The sequence below is a fragment of the Monomorium pharaonis genome, chromosome 5, assembly GCF_013373865.1.
Source record: "Monomorium pharaonis isolate MP-MQ-018 chromosome 5, ASM1337386v2, whole genome shotgun sequence".
In the NCBI taxonomy this organism is placed as follows: domain Eukaryota; kingdom Metazoa; phylum Arthropoda; class Insecta; order Hymenoptera; family Formicidae; genus Monomorium; species Monomorium pharaonis.
Window position 1 is genome coordinate 2,646,182 of NC_050471.1, and position 16,091 is coordinate 2,662,272.

General features: G+C 34.7%; 5 protein-coding genes across 5 annotated transcripts; 2 read left to right on the plus strand and 3 right to left on the minus strand.

The window, feature by feature from the left end:
- The first annotated feature begins 415 nt into the window (after nucleotides 1-415).
- Nucleotides 416-1,118, plus strand: LOC105834112 (NADH dehydrogenase [ubiquinone] 1 alpha subcomplex subunit 2). The gene is made up of 3 exons (XM_012676345.3): nucleotides 416-605; nucleotides 702-808; nucleotides 954-1,118. The coding sequence occupies exons 1-3, from the start codon at nucleotides 523-525 to the stop codon at nucleotides 1,040-1,042; spliced, it is 279 nt and encodes a 92-aa protein (XP_012531799.1). The 5' UTR covers nucleotides 416-522; the 3' UTR covers nucleotides 1,043-1,118.
- Nucleotides 1,033-3,112, minus strand: LOC105834111 (pseudouridine-5'-phosphatase). Its single transcript, XM_012676344.3, has 5 exons — nucleotides 2,989-3,112; nucleotides 2,789-2,904; nucleotides 2,322-2,540; nucleotides 2,023-2,255; nucleotides 1,033-1,943 (listed from the first exon to the last, which is right to left on the minus strand). The coding sequence occupies exons 2-5, from the start codon at nucleotides 2,841-2,843 to the stop codon at nucleotides 1,764-1,766; spliced, it is 687 nt and encodes a 228-aa protein (XP_012531798.1). The 5' UTR covers nucleotides 2,844-2,904; nucleotides 2,989-3,112; the 3' UTR covers nucleotides 1,033-1,763.
- Nucleotides 3,113-3,331: 219 nt separating this feature from the next.
- On the minus strand, nucleotides 3,332-7,989 carry LOC105834108 (zinc finger protein 1 homolog). Its single transcript, XM_012676339.3, has 8 exons — nucleotides 7,388-7,989; nucleotides 6,066-6,606; nucleotides 5,683-5,953; nucleotides 5,389-5,586; nucleotides 5,150-5,317; nucleotides 4,441-4,633; nucleotides 4,131-4,376; nucleotides 3,332-4,019 (listed from the first exon to the last, which is right to left on the minus strand). Exons 1-8 carry the CDS (start codon nucleotides 7,511-7,513, stop codon nucleotides 3,774-3,776), a joined length of 1,989 nt encoding a protein of 662 aa, XP_012531793.1. The 5' UTR covers nucleotides 7,514-7,989; the 3' UTR covers nucleotides 3,332-3,773.
- A 450-nt stretch (nucleotides 7,990-8,439) lies between these two features.
- Nucleotides 8,440-14,812, plus strand: LOC105834109. Its single transcript, XM_012676340.3, has 5 exons — nucleotides 8,440-10,129; nucleotides 11,247-11,373; nucleotides 13,042-13,221; nucleotides 13,307-13,472; nucleotides 14,196-14,812. Exons 2-5 carry the CDS (start codon nucleotides 11,262-11,264, stop codon nucleotides 14,395-14,397), a joined length of 660 nt encoding a protein of 219 aa, XP_012531794.1. The 5' UTR covers nucleotides 8,440-10,129; nucleotides 11,247-11,261; the 3' UTR covers nucleotides 14,398-14,812.
- Nucleotides 14,813-14,924: 112 nt separating this feature from the next.
- LOC105834110 (peptidyl-prolyl cis-trans isomerase NIMA-interacting 4) lies at nucleotides 14,925-15,798 on the minus strand. The gene is made up of 3 exons (XM_012676342.3): nucleotides 15,625-15,798; nucleotides 15,319-15,438; nucleotides 14,925-15,235 (listed from the first exon to the last, which is right to left on the minus strand). The coding sequence occupies exons 1-3, from the start codon at nucleotides 15,730-15,732 to the stop codon at nucleotides 15,077-15,079; spliced, it is 387 nt and encodes a 128-aa protein (XP_012531796.1). The 5' UTR covers nucleotides 15,733-15,798; the 3' UTR covers nucleotides 14,925-15,076.
- Nucleotides 15,799-16,091: the final 293 nt, after the last annotated feature.

Sequence of the window (16,091 nt, forward strand, 5' to 3'; positions counted from 1 at the left end):
GTGTGTGTGTGTGTGTACACAGAGAGAAAAATTTCTTTAAATTGAATAAACCGTTTTGTTTGACGCGCGTGCTTATTAATTTTTACTTATATTGCATGTCTATAACGTGATATTTTTTGGTGATACCTTATTCATTTTTAAGAATTTTAAATTTCTACAAACTATAGAGCGATAATCGATAAGTTATGCTTATATACGGTTTCATTAATTGTCGATAAATTATCAATGACCTCGTAAATTTTTAAGTTTTTGTTCTCTGTACAATATTGATATCTACTAAAATTGTTAGAATTTTTTAGGTTTGAAATTAATTAAATCATATATTTTATTTTTATTTCTGTAACATATTTGCTACAAGGTTTTGGAAGACAGAAGTGGAGTTAGGTGGCAGCCATGGCGGCTATGCCTGTGAATCCAATGACATAACGAGGTTCTAACTTAACCTGGTCAAAACAAAATTGTACAATATCAGAATTGTAATGAGAGCGATTTGTGTTTTTCCAAATTTTTAACAATTGAAGAATGGCTGCTGTTAAATTCGGAAAACACCTGAAAGAGTTGAGAATTCTTCTCTGCCAAACGTCCAAATCTAGTCAAGGCGTTAGGTAAAATAAAAGAGTCGAGAAGATGTAGATAGACGACGTTCTATCCGCGATTCCGACTTAATTTCAATCTTCAATTATCGTGTATGCACCTTGCAGAGACTTCATTGAGCAGCAATATGTACCATTGAAGAAAAATAATCCGAGGTTCCCCGTTTTGATCAGGGAATGCTCGTCAATCGAACCGAAAGTGTACGCGCGTTATGGTATGTAAAAAGAACGTCATATCTGTCAATGTCAAGTGATCTTATACATCTTTTTTACCTCTCTTCTCTTCCTTTTGCAGCGCAAGTATTATCATTTAAGTTTCATTAATTGTTCTTTCTGTAAAAGTAATATTTGATCTTGCAGAATATGGCATGGAACGATGCATACCTCTGTCAAATTTAAAGTCGGAAGAAGTACTTGGGAAAATTCAAGAATTAGCGTCTCAAAAATAAATGTACTTTATTATGTTAATGAATATGTGTATCATAATATGTATAGTGTTTTAATAAAATAGATGTATCAATCGAATGAAAGATTACGTCGTCAGGAATCCATCCATCAGATCTTATCCAATTAATATTATTTTATCATGTACACATGTAATGTTGTTGAAAATACATGGACTATGAACTCGTAAGAATATAAAAACTCATCAAGAAAAATTGTATAAAGAGTTAGTTTTCTTGCAAAAAACATTAAAAAAATATTTTTTATGTATTAAACAATGTGACATTTGGTAGAATATCTACAACAAGTTCAATTTTAAATCAACTTAAAGTTAACAAAAAAAATATAAGGAAAAATTCTGACATCAAAACACTCAACATAGTTGTGACAAACATTAATATACCTATAATGGGAACTTGACATTACTAATAAATATATGGCACAGAGATCTTTTGTGTGATATGTGCTCCCTACTTTAGCGAGTTTTCGAATTCAGGCAGTAAACTTCTATGTTGTATGAAAATATACATCTCCAAAACATATAGTACTTGCATTCGCCTTTTCTTTTTTCAAATAAAATCTATATACATTAACTGGACTTTATCATTACTTAAAAAAAAAAAGTAAATAAAGCCTACAGGCTTTTCGTTTTTTTGCCACCAATTATTTACTTCACTTATATGAAGAATCTATGTCTAATATTCCCTTTCATAAGCTAAAACATTTTTATGCTACATATGGTGGTAATCCAAAGTCCTCTGGCTTAAAGTCTTCCAAACTTTTCACTACCAATGTAGCATTTTTTATGTAGTGTTTAGGAAGCAAAGGATCTGGCACCATTACCACTTGCATATTAGCAGCAATACCAGCTTCCACTCCATTCGGCGAATCTTCAAAGACTAGACACTATATATGGACAAACATATAATTTAAGAATTGATTTAAAAATTTATATAAAATATGGATCAAAATGTGCATAACAAACCTTTGATGGATCAGGATTATCAGGGAAACGTTTTGCAGCAATCAAGAATATATCTGGATGTGGCTTTCCTTTGACAACCTCTGGATCAGAACCACCGTACACTTTGTGATTAAACAGATCAAACAAGTGTTTCCATTTCTGCGTTTTCAAATTGGTATACTTCTCACTTGAACTTGTAGCTAATGCGATAGGTATGTTATTCTCTTTAAGATGCCGCAACAACTTCTCCGCACCTGCATACAAGTAAAATCAATCAAAATAAAAAATGCTAAAGATTTTTTTCATAATTACTAATTTACCTGGCATAAGGTTACAGTTAGGAAATAGTTCCTGGTATATAGGAGCGAGCTTTTCCGCGAACGTTTGCGCCGTAATCGGTAGCTCTAATAAATCTATTATAATTTGTAGACCCTCGCCAGCCTTAACACCCATAATCTTTGCTTTGTGCTCCCAGGTATACGTTTTCCCATATTCCTGAGTGACGCGACTATATGCCATTGTATACTGAGTTTCTGTATCTATGCAATGTGAAGGAACAAATACAAATTATTTTTCTACTTAAAAAGAAATATTTCTGTGTGCAAAAACCTCAATATCATGATCGCCAAAAAGTATTTGTCATTTGAAAAAATGTTACGTTATGTTGCATACTGATTCAGTGAAATTTTAATGAAATGTTAATTTATATAGAATAATATAGTTTATTGAATATAAAATTATATACGAATATTATCTAGAAAAATCCATGGGGAAGAGAGAACTTTACCGAGTAATAAACCGTCCATATCGAAGATACAATGAGTGACATTATGAAAATTCATTCTAGTTACTGTCGAATTTCTTAGGTTATCCAACGTGATCTGCTCGAGTTTCTGTACGGATCTGTATTTTGAGAATTGACAATTATTCGATAAAAATTAAAACTCATTAGAGAAAACGCGTTATTAGCGATAATGTTTCACTAACATTTCCACTCCGTGATAAGACGGCTAGTACTAATACTTATGCAATCAAATTTTGACATATAGATACGGTATTGAGCGATAACCTTCAATCTACCGGTAACCTTCCCCCACCTGACATTAGGTAGTTCCAGCGATTCTTTAATCCTTTCGATTGCGAACCGACGATTAATTCCATCGAGCAAACAAGAGCACGTTTTTCTTTACTAAACAAGTTATCTAGAAAATTAATCTGAAATGTATCTACATAAAGCATGCATTACAATATTATAAAATTTATATAAAGATTTCGGATATATAAGTTGCAAAAATGCAAATTTATGCATGAATTAGGAATAAGATACACATTTTTTTTATACAAAAATTTTTACGAAAAGCATTCACGTGTATTTGATAATAAATGTTGCTAAACAATATGTATATATACAATTTGTAGTCTAATAGTATCAATATCATTACTAGTACAATATAAAACGTATATAATCAGTTACTCTTATCGTCTCGTTTTTGTATGTTTTTTATACAAAAGATTGATACTACTTATGTGTGTAATGCATTTTCTAGTTCCATGTTTCTGTGCTAATCTTTTATCTCTTAAATTCTGCGAGAAAAAATTACATGTAAAATAATTACTCAATTTTATACACTACGACTTTTCTGTTTCCTCTTGTTTTCTGAGTAATTTATAAATTTCATATTGATTTTAATATGTTAAATGCATGTTTTTCGTATTTCGATCAATCAGCACAAAGACATAGTCATCTTTACAAGCTTGGTCTTAACGTACTTTTATCTATGTTGAATTAAATCATTTTCCGTAACATTAGGAATGCTATAAAAATTATACGTTGGCAAGTTTGCTGGCATAAAGCCCTGTAACGCTGGCACTGTGTTGAAATAAGTGTTTCGATCTCGAAATACCGTTTCTTGAACAGTACTAGTGACATCCGTTTGGAAACTCTGAATAGTGGTGGTTGGAATAGTTTGAATGACTATTGGTTGTGATGCAGAGGCATGAGGAACTGCTTGTATTACCTGTAATAACACAACATATGTAAATAACGTTAACCGGACGTATACAAATTGTCAAAACAATGCAACTCTGACATAATAAGATAAGCAATACTTAATAAATAAAAAAATTACTTGTACTGTTGTTGATTCTGTTGTAGATATAGAAAGTGGATCTTGTGTCGATTGATGTAGTGATTGCGTTTGTTCCGTTGTTTGTTGCTGTTGCAACTGTTGGTTATTGGTCAGGTGCTTAGTGTGAGAAGTATTAATTCCATGTCGACGTTTCATATGCTTATTATAATTCGGCCAATTCGTGAAATGGTGTTGACACTCCAAACAACTGTATGGACGCTCTCCAGTGTGTTGTCGCCTGTGTGTCTGCGATTGTAAAAATAATCGTATTAAGTCAAAGTTAAATATTTTGTAATGACGGTAGACTTACAGTTAATATTCCTTTAAAACGGAAGCACTTGCCACAAAATTCACAGGTAAATGGCATTGCACCAGTGTGAATTCTGTGGTGCTCTCTCAACGTTCCTTTCTCTCTAAAGGTTCGTCCACATACAGCACATTGATGTGGCTTGGCACCAGTATGCACTGTTTCGTGTTTCTTCAATTGTAACGGTGTTTTAAACCTATAATTTTTTATATTTTTATTTTAAGATGATGGATGTGACCTCATTTGTGAATGTATTCAGGAGGTCCCAAATTCGAAACATTACTTATAAATTGATTATAAAAATTGAAATTTTAAGAAAAGAAGTATGAAGATAAATTGTATCTCTAATTGCATTTTTATTTTGCAAACAATAAAAAATTAACTTTTTTTTTCTTATTATATTCTTACTTTTAAATTCTAATATTTTTACATTAATCATTATATTTGATCTGTTCTTTTTAGCTGCATTGCTGCATTGGTGCAATTCGTTAAAGACAAGTATATTATTTCTCATTCTAACTTATTGCACTAATGCAATGCAGTCGTGCACTTAAAAAGAACAAATCTATTACTAAAAATAAATAAAAAAGAAGTTAATATCAGCTCGTTCATTTCTCGTAAAAAAAAATCGATTCTGAGCTTTATTACACAAATTTACTTCTTGCTTGCCAGAATTATTTTTAAAATCTTTCAAGAATACATAATTACTTACGCTTTTGTACACTGAGAACAATTATATGGCTTATCTGGGGAATGAGTTAGGAAATGGGCCTCCAAATTTCCTTTCTGTATAAAACTCTTGCCACACTGATCGCACGTAAAGTTTCTGACGCCAGAATGAATACGTTTATGTGTTACAAGATTCGGTTTTGTTGAGAATCTATAATAATGAATTTTCTGATTAACATATAAAAATTCCCAGATAAATTTAATTTTAAAAAATACACGTACCTTTTATCACATTGATCGCACGGAAATCTATTTTTCATAGTCTCAGGCAAATGGCATCGATTGTGAATACATAAAGCACTTTGCTGCCTGAAAGCTTTACCACAAGTTTGGCACACGTATGGCCGTTCTTCGCTGTGAACGGTCTTATGGGAATCTAATACTTTTTTATGTACAAATGATTTCCCACAATCTTCACAGCTGAAAATAAATCAAATTAAATTATTAATCAACATATAATCATAAAATATACAAAAATTTTACACAATAAATAATATAACAGTAAATGATTTTTACCTGAACTTTGCCTTATTTTTATGCCTCTTAACATGAGTAAGGAACCCATAATACTTGTCATAGACCTTACAACATTGCACACACATATACTTGGCTTGTTGATTATGCACAGTTTCGTGATGCTCCTCCAATGCTTCTAAAGATGGTAATTTGTCATTGCAGTCCGTGCATAACCAAGGATATCTCTCCAGACTTTCCGTCTTTTTTCTTCCATGTTTTGTTGCTTCCACCGTTCGTGCTTCTCTTATTTCTAAATTTGATTCTGTCTCTACTATAAAAACAAATATTACATAAGATTACAATCTATATAGTCATTGATTATGAGTACATGTCAATTTTAAGGAAATATAAAACATAATTTTTCATAAATTAATGTTTCTTACCAGGAATATAATTATCTATAATATCAGTATTATCTTTCAAAGCTGCATCACTCTGTTCCTTATCTACTTGAGAAGATATATAGAGCTCGGATTCTTCTTCACTTTTTTGCATCTGTCCTTTTTTCTTCATTTTTTTCTTAGTCTGTTTGGGAGAACTCTTCTTTATCTGTATTTTACACTTCTTTTGTTTTACATCGTCTTGCATTGAGTTATCCTGAGTTATAGAATTCTCGTTTTTATTACATCCCTCAATGAAGTAAGAAGTATTTAAGATATTAACTGCCTCATTGATGTAATTGTCAGGTAACTGGCTCTGGATAATCTCCTCACTGTTGTTGACTTCGTTCTTTGAAAATTCTGTGGTCTCCTCTACATAATCTAAATTTGGTTCAACCTGTTGTGGTTCAGACTTTGGATCTATCAGCATTTGTCTTAGAGATATTTGTGCTCGATTGGTCTTCTCAAAGAACTCGCTGCATTGGTTCAACAAATCACAGCATTCTATGCAAATCATAAGTGGCAAGCCATCCGTTATTAGAACCTGCACAAATATAATATCATTACTACAGATAAAAGTATCAAACTAAATTTTAAATTAAGAAAATTAAATCTATAAATAAGCTCTTTTCTAATCCATAAAAAGTTTTATTATTTTAATAAAATTACATAAAGATTAATGAGTCAAATTGAATGACAAGGCTTATTTATATAATTCTAATGACAAAATCAGATACAAATGTAAATAAATAATCCTAAACAATGATTTTTAACTTATTATGCTTAGTACAATAAGATGTGAGGTTTGTTGGCGTTGCTTGACATACTTAAAATTTTTTGTACTTACAAGATAAATATATATTTAGGTGCTAGATGCTAGAAAGAAAATAAAGATACACAGTACAAAAAATACAAGCAACGCAAACAAGCTGTAAATAATATATGTCTTAAATATTAGTATGTTATTATCTAATGTTCTATTGTCTTAAATTGTTTTTTTTTCCAAAGAATTTGAGACTTGTAACATTCCAATGTTACTAGAATTTATACAATTGTATACTATTACTACTATTATTATTAGATAAAGAAGTACATAAAAACTGATTCACAAAATAAGAAAATTAAATCTATAAATAAGGTACATTCTAGTGTATCAAAAATATAGTTTTATCATTCCAATGAAATGAAATTAATACGCCAAGTTAATACGCAAAATATGATATTCTTTCTGCGTGCAATCAAATGAAATACACTGTGTTCTTCTCAGATCAGACAGATGATCATTTCACATGGACGATGAAGCTGCCAGTCCACGGCAACTGTACCTGTATCTGCAGGCACTTAGCGATCTTAGCCTCGATCGCGAGCTTCTGGCCCTCGGCTTCGTAGATCCCGATGAGATTCTCCCTGGTCTCGGCGCAGAGCCGACAGAGCTCCGTTTCTGTCGTCATCCTCGTACGGTGCGCGTGCGAGATCGTCGCCGTCGCCGTCTTCGTCTTCGTCGTCGTCGTCGCCGTCGTTGTTGTTGTCCTCGTCGTCGTCGTGGCTAGTGCGCGCGAGAACGTCGTACGCCGTCGTCGACGTCGCGCGTGGACGCATCGCGTTCCTCTCCCCCTAAAGCCGCGTGCGCATCATCGTATGGCGCCGCACGCGTACGAAATCCCGGGAATAACGCCGACCCGGGTCGGTGCAGCGGACATGTTGCGAGATGTCCACGCTCGCGTAACGAAGGTGCCGCAAGCGCGCGGGCGACCTGGGCGATCGACTTGTTGCTCCGTTAAGCGACGCGCCGCTAATCGATCAATCGCGCGACCGGCCGGATCACTCGGCGATTACCCACCTCGTCCACGGGAGCAGCGGATGAGACGCCGAGCGTGTGCGTATACCTCGCGGCGGTCCCACGAAAACATACACATTCGTTAAAGCGTTTGTTTGGAGCGGAAAAAAAAAACATCGGGCTCCGCCGCTCCGCGAGCGCGCACAGCGCATGCGCGCCCGTCGGTATGTTAGCACTTGCGTTTATCGACCATCGATAGTATTATTTTGAAAATTGAAAATAGATCGTGCTACAAGAAGTCGCACAGATTATTGAATTATTAGTAATAAATGGAGTATTGACGCCCGAAAAGTAGAAATAATAACAATTAAATAAAGATTAGTTCTTCTGGTAGAATGGAAATACGAATATTTTAAATTCTTAAATTTTATAAATTAAATTAATAGGAAAATTTTAAATTCTTTAAAACGCAGAAATCAAACGAATATGACGGATGTTTTTTTTCCTTTTCTATATTAGCTTTGTTGATATCTTCTTCCAAAGAAAAATAAAGCAATTAAGTTTTCTTATTTTATTTTTTCCGTTAAAATTGCTTTGCTAAAACAAAAAAATTATCAAGCAAGTGTTGACTTGTTAATTTCTTTTGTCTCTTTGTTTATAAAAGATATTATACCATCCATTATACCCGAGAACAAAAGATGTCGACTGACAAGCTTAATTTTAGCATCAAAATGTTCTTAAAATTATTTACAGTCTTAAATTTAAAAAATCAAACATCTTATTTTTAAATTAATTTCTAATTTTGAAACTTAAACAACCAAATGTAACATTTTTATTCTTATTCTACGTGAAACTTCTGCAGAGTGAGAATTTGCAGAAATCCGGTGTTCAAAAAACTCGCAGGATCTTAAGATGGAAGTCGCGATCCGATCGATTCGCATTTGCATTAGACGGACCCGTAAAAAAGGTCCGAGAGAATCGCTTAAAATTCAACGGGCGTGTTAGCGAAAGTCTCGCGTTTTCTCGCAAAGTCATCGACGTGTCAAACGCAGTCAAACGACCGTCTTAAGCAAATATGTAAACATGATCTCACGAACATGGCCGTTAAAATATTCCCACATATTTGCGTTTATTGCGGAATGTACCTTTTTTTTCCGAGAACTTTTGTACGCGGCATTATTTCAATTTCCATGCTTTCGTGTGCTCCCCTTTCACTCGTTATCGCGACAAATAGAGATTTTACTTTCCACTTTTCACATAATTTCCAAAAAAAAGGTACCGAACTTTAAACATCCTTTTGATACATCCTTAAAACCTAAAAATTGTGTTCCGGCAAGAGGTTCTCTGCAAATTAGAGAATCTCTTAGAGAATATTTTCAAGAACTTACGTCATCTTCGCAAGAACTTATGTCTCTTTCAAAATCTAGCCTTTTATCAGGCTACATGATGTATATGATGATATGATGATACAGAATGATATTTATTTAGGCGTGAAGTGTTTCCGCTTCCGTTTTCTAAAAAGTCTAACTATGTAGTCTGGGATACTAAAACATAGTAGCTAATAAGCTCGATTGTATAGCCAGTTTAAAATCAGCTTCTCGCATACAAGTGAAAATCGAAAGCAGACGTCCGAATGATTGTGTTTTAGAAAATATATCGCGAGGCGAGCGAAGAAGAGCTCGGAGAACCATGTCAAATTCAAATCATGACGCTGCAGCGTTCCGAGATTTTTAAACCTCCTCCGTGGCTGCTGCAGTAACCGTTCCATTCATTTTATTTTTAGGGGTACGATCGAAATGTCATCGCGCGAAATGTCATTCCGCACTTTCATATCGCATGGCAAATGGCGGGAAAGCTTTTTTCTTCTCTAATACGAGAAACGTCTCCTCGGTAAAATTCCGTAATTTTCGGAGAAAAGATTTCTTCCGCGCCGAAGAGGCATCACTTTGGAGCATCACTTGAAATATTATTGGAAACGTCCGAAAGCACGACTCTCTTGTTTCTGGAAAAGGAGGAGGAAGGAACGAGGGAATCCACGAAACGCGCCGCGGCGTCGAGGTCTGTCGCTCGAAAACATGGCTCGCCGGGTGGTAAAAGTACTGACACGATATGTGTCCTCATTGTGTATATATAGGGGTGCCTGCCAAGAAGGCACTGTAGTTCTCCATAGGACGTCTGCAAGACAGCATCGCAGTGAAGACCTGTTCTCTTGACGTTTCTTCCGCGGAGACATTTAAATCTTAGGAAAAAGATAGGACCGGGAAGAAAAACATTCGGCTGACCGTGCCAGGTAATTTCGACGAATCCCCTAATAATAAGAAAGAAACATTAAAGTAAGACATCTAGAACGTTGATTTCATATACATTTTTTAAACATTTTAAAATAATATTGTGTAAACATTTCCAAAGATTACTTGATGCATCTATTTTTTTTTTTGGTCTGTTTTTTTATAGCTGCACTATTAAAATGATACAATAAGTTAAAGACAAGTATACTTTTTCTCATTCTAATTTATTTAGTGCACTAGTTTAGTAGGGCAGTTACGATAATTCAATTGTTGAAATTATAAAAAACAAACCAATTGTTGAAATGTTTTGTGGAAACATTATCTCCAAGTCATAATCTAAATTTGATTAATGTTGTTTATAACATTAAATACGACATATTCAAAAACGTTACTAAATATCGTCGTAGTAATTATGCTAGATAATTTTGCACAATTAAGATAATATTTTGACATCATGAGAAGTTACATTGCGAGATTATGCATTTTAAATTTTAATCAATAAATGTCAAATTATTACGAATAAGTTAATAAGAAAAAATAAAAAGTTTGCAACGTTTTCTACACAGAAAAAAAAGTAATATAGTCAATAAAATATGTAATTACGGGCTGCCAACTACATAAAATACTCAATGCAATAATATTTGTTATTAATGTTAATGCAAGTACAATGTTGATACTGCAATAGCATATATTATTGTATTGAGTATATCTGAAGTTGGCAACTACAACTATCTTATTAAATATATTACTTTTTTTCAGTGTAGTATATAATATTCGGTGTAAAATTATTTGGTAATGGATTATACATAATCAGAATTGTATTTTACTATTATTTGCATATGACAAAGCAAGAAAAATATTTATTCGTATTAATTAACATAAATTATATCAAGAAAATAAGACTGGGAGTAAGGTACCACCCTGTATAACATTGGAATCACGGAACCGGTTTGAGAGTCGCTTCTTCACGAAAGTTCGGACATTTAAATCCAGAGATAACGAAGGAAACGTTAACGATTACAATCAGAAAGAAAAGAATTTTTTTCTAATTAAAGCAGATCTTGCTAATTACAATCACGATTGCCTCATATTAATTTTACGTTTCTTTAATAATCATAGAGTAAAAGAAGAAAAATGATAGCACTCGTGCTTCTTGCTGCTTTGGTGACGTTGTCCTCCGCTCAATTCCAAGCACAACCCACCGGTCGGCTTCTGGAACCACCGATTCCAGCACTTTGTGCGAACAGTAAGTTTCAAATTTGTATCATTATGTTTATTAAAGGGATCTGTTTAAGCAGCTTAAAACAACTCCTTAAGACAATTTAAATTTTTTAAATAATTTTTATGTTCCTTAAAATTTACGAGAAAAATATAGTCGTACAAAATTATTTCTTAATCATATTACTGTTTAAAAAATAAGAGACAATTTTTTTTTTCGGTACCGTTATTATTCTTACTGTTAGAAAATTGTTGCTGCTATTATTAATTTTATGCCATCAGATTGGTCTTGGAAATCGTCACTTAGAATCTTTGTTTATCTTCCGCTAAAATAAAATAATATGTTCCCGCGATGCTTGGAGAGAGTCTTCCTGTTTCCCTCGACGGCCGTTTATCCAAGGAAACCGCGAACCAGAGAAAGTATTTTCAATATTTGTGATTGAGAGGAGAGACCGTGACCCGATAGGATTCTCCTCCTCTTCTTTCTTCAATCTTTTTCTCCACTTCCTACTCCGCTCCGATCCGCTTCGAGGTCATCATTGTTTACCGCCGCTCTCGATCCTTCAGTTCGTATCTCCAAGTATCGATTCTTTCTTACATCGATACCACGTCGCTAATTACAAATAATCGTCCTTACATTACTCGCGTATCTTCCTTGATCATGCTCGTTATAGAAAGTGTGACGATGACATCGACAGCGGTGTAACTCGAACGCATTTGAATTGGAAATGTCCTCGTCCCCGTCATAAGTAGTACGGAATGTCGATGGCCACTTTCACGTTTCATCGTTTTCGGTTGGGTTGGAGTGATGATAATATATCATTGTTAAAACGTTCACGTTTATCTGATCTGGAATGTTGCCTGGGAAATCTCTTGGAACCAGTTCCCAGATCATTGTAAGCTGTATTATTGTCTACGCATAAAAATTCGTAGAGACTTATTCCATTCGTAAAAGACTTATCAATCGTATTTTTCCACTTCCAATGCGTATCAAATGTATATACCTCAAAATAAAATTAAAATTTTATTTAAAACTCTTATACATATTTTTTATCCCACACTTTTGGTATATTCTATTAAAATAAGAAAAAGTTTGCTTTTTTTGCATTCTATAAAAATCTTACAAAAGATCTTTGTGAATTGGAATTAAACCCCAATGTATCACTTGCAACACACATTATTGTGCCTTTAGATTTGTAACGTTCATTACTATTAATGTAGATTATCTCTAATTTTTATTTAATTTATTTTTCACCTTTCTCTAATTTTTAGAATTCAAAACAAAAGTTATATCGAGTTTAACGATACAAATTCTAACAATACAATATAAAAAGAATATAAAACGAAAAAATGGGTCACGCGTGGGAAACTGATAATCGATTATTCATTCAATAGGCATATATGCCTGTCCACGCGTTTCAGGGCACGCCCCATAGAAAACTTTCTTTTTCTTTATTTAGAAAGTGACGATGTAATCAGCATACTACTTAGGTGCCAATGTCTAGGTCGTGACTACGGTCGCTGAGGTCGCCGTCACGACTGACACTAATTCCGTAACTTTCACTCTGGGAATGAGTAAGAGACCTCCGGCTCTTCCCGATAAACGTACCTCTATTCAAAGATATTCATAAAGATTATGGTCTATTGTCTATTGCCTATCTGATTTGCTCCGTCTTCTAATTACGGTTTTTCGCAGGAATTATCCATCAACGATACAATGGCAAAGGCTATTACTTCTCATGGGTTGACCAGGTGACAGCTAGACAAGAGGTGGATTGGTTGTCGGGTAGAAACTTCTGCCGGCAACGTTGTATGGACCTAGTTTCGCTGGAAACCTCCGCCGAGAACGAGTTCATCAAGAACCAGATCAAAAAAGGTACGCGTAACTCTGGAAATTAATCCATACTTGATCCAAAACAGAAACAACAGGATGACGAAATAAATTTTTTTTTCTTTTGTAGATAACGTGAAATATATCTGGACCTCCGGTCGCCTTTGTGACTTTAAAGGCTGCGATCGGCCGGATCTGCAGCCCATTCACATCAACGGCTGGTTTTGGACCGCCGAGTTGCAGAAACTCGCACCAACCACCAACCGTAGTCAAAACGACTGGTCTGAGAGCGGCGGGTAAGACTCATTATTCGTAGCATTATTACATATTCACAGCTTGCATTGGCTTATACGTTTCTCTGTTCGAATGCTTATATCAAAGTCAATAGGATGTATTATGCTATTTTCATCATTGAGATCAAGGCTGTCGAAGGTTGTGATTAAATCTTTTCTTCCGCTCATTGTGCATCTCTGTTATTATCTGCTCTGTAATCAATGATCTCTGCACGCATGCACATTGTCAACAGTCAAGGTCTAAATTCCTCAAATATACAGCGTGTTTCGAAATTCACGAATCAAAATACCATAGCAAGAAAATTTTCGAAAAATTAAATAAATAATTATTTTTTAACCTTTCGTTCAAATAATAATTTTTTGAAATTAAGAGTTCAAAGCTGACTAATCACAAATTACGTTTAGACAGTTGCATGTCCATGAATCACGCGAAATATTAATAATTGCCTGACAAGCATCCATTTAAATATAATCCCATTTGTCCCAAAATTACTTACGCAAATTTAGATTCGCGAATTTCGAGATACTCTGGCTGAGTTCCCTTTGGCGCTTACAGCGCTTGTAAACATCATTTGTCCTTGTTTAATCATGATGAACAACAAGGATGAAATGATGCTCATGGTGGTGTGAGTGCCAAATGGAACGCAGCCTCTGTATACGTGATACAAAATGACAAACGTAACAAAAGGTGCGTACATCTCGTCAGAATTATTCTGTTATGTTTAGCATTAATCGGCCGCAACCCGATAATCGTGAGGCTCTCCAGGGCGGCGCTCCAGAAAATTGCCTCGCGGTCCTCAATCAATTTTACAATGACGGAGTAAACTGGCACGACGTGGCGTGTCATCACAAGAAACCATGGGTCTGCGAGGACAACGAGTCTCTCCTGAGATACGTTCGCTATAACAATCCCAATCTCCGTGTATAATGGAGAAAAAAATTCAAGGAGTAACAGCTTACTTGTTGGAACAAGCATAAGCACCTATCACGTTACAACGTTCACAAGCGCATCTTTGCGACACGCCAACGAAGTGACTGAGTAGTACATAGTACATCTTATTTATTACTACTGTAATATTTAATACCTCCATACTCTCATTTGTTTCAAAAAATTAATGGACTATTTAATCGAAATTTTACGCATTTAACTTCAAGAAATGTCACTATTTATCACTTTTAGATGTAATCATGGAAACTTATATTAGTACAAGACTGTAGAGTTTCTTCAGGATTTCTAGATTAGTTTAGGAAAAGTTTATAAAAACTTTTATATGTATATTTTCCTACAATATTATACTGAAAATATATATTGAGATAGCAATAAATTTATGAATAATGAATAACTTGATGCGCTTATTATTGGACAACATCATTTTGTTTACTGTGCAGCTATTTACGACAAATATTATTAATTACCTGTGCAAGCTCTGATTATTTTCGCATACAGATGCAAAATATAAAAAATATGTTTTATTAATGCAATAGATATCACAGATGTTAAACAAATCAATATCTAAATGATATAATATGTATTTGCTCAATTAACTGTGTATATCAAATTTCACAAAAGAATTAATGTTTAAAAAAGTTTGGGCAACTACCTTTGGCTACTTTTTACCTTCCACCATTATAATATGATACCCGAACTTTGTTTTCACTGGTGGATCTGTGTAAACCGGAGATCCCAGGCTGGAAACTGGTAACGCAAAGGCAGCATCTTGGAAAGGTCCTACCATGGAACCCCGTGTCATCCAACCAAGATCGCCCTTTAACAAGCAAAATGTATCATTCCTCTTATCCCTGTAATTATTCATATGTCGAGGAATATGAATGTAATTCTTTGCATTACCCCAGATCTGGCCTTGTCTTCGCTGTATGTCGCTGCGACCTCGTTGAACTTCTGACCAGCCTTCAATTTCTCCAGGGCTTCCAATACCTTTGATTGTTTCTCGCACAAGATATGCCTGACCTGTGAGCCAAGAAAATAATAATATAAAGTAAATCGCGCGTAATAGTTCCAAGTCGAAAGTAAAAATCTGTTTGTAAATAACACTTGTAGCTGGAGTAAACAATCGCTCAAAGGGCCACATGCGACATGCAAGTCGCTCATCGGATAAACTCGTGATGCAAATGTCAAAATGCATGTTATCCTAACCTTCACCGCGTTTCCTCCTTTCTTCTCCGCCTTCCCGCTGCCGCTCTCCTCCGAAGGTTTACTCTTGCCGGTGGTCTTTGCGGCACCGGCGTTCTTCTTCGGCGGCATGATCGCGTGCTGTTATCGACGTAATTTAGGATTACGTCGGTCCAAGCACCAGAAATACGTTGGCGCTGCAAGTCCATATTTAAGAAGTCATTTTAGATGTTTTCATCCACCAGCGCCTCTATGTGCACAATATGTGCACATTAAACTATGTAGTCAAATATCTATGAATCCCGTAGGTAATGTGTATAACTTTTTGGGTCTCTTCTATGCTATGTCCACGTTTATTTGGTTCTGTTTCATGCTATACCCGTAAATTTTACAATTATATTTTAAATTGCATTCATATTTTAAATCTGTTTTATGCAAATGTGCAATACTGACACTGTACAGATATAGCAAAGAACAGAACCAATATTTTA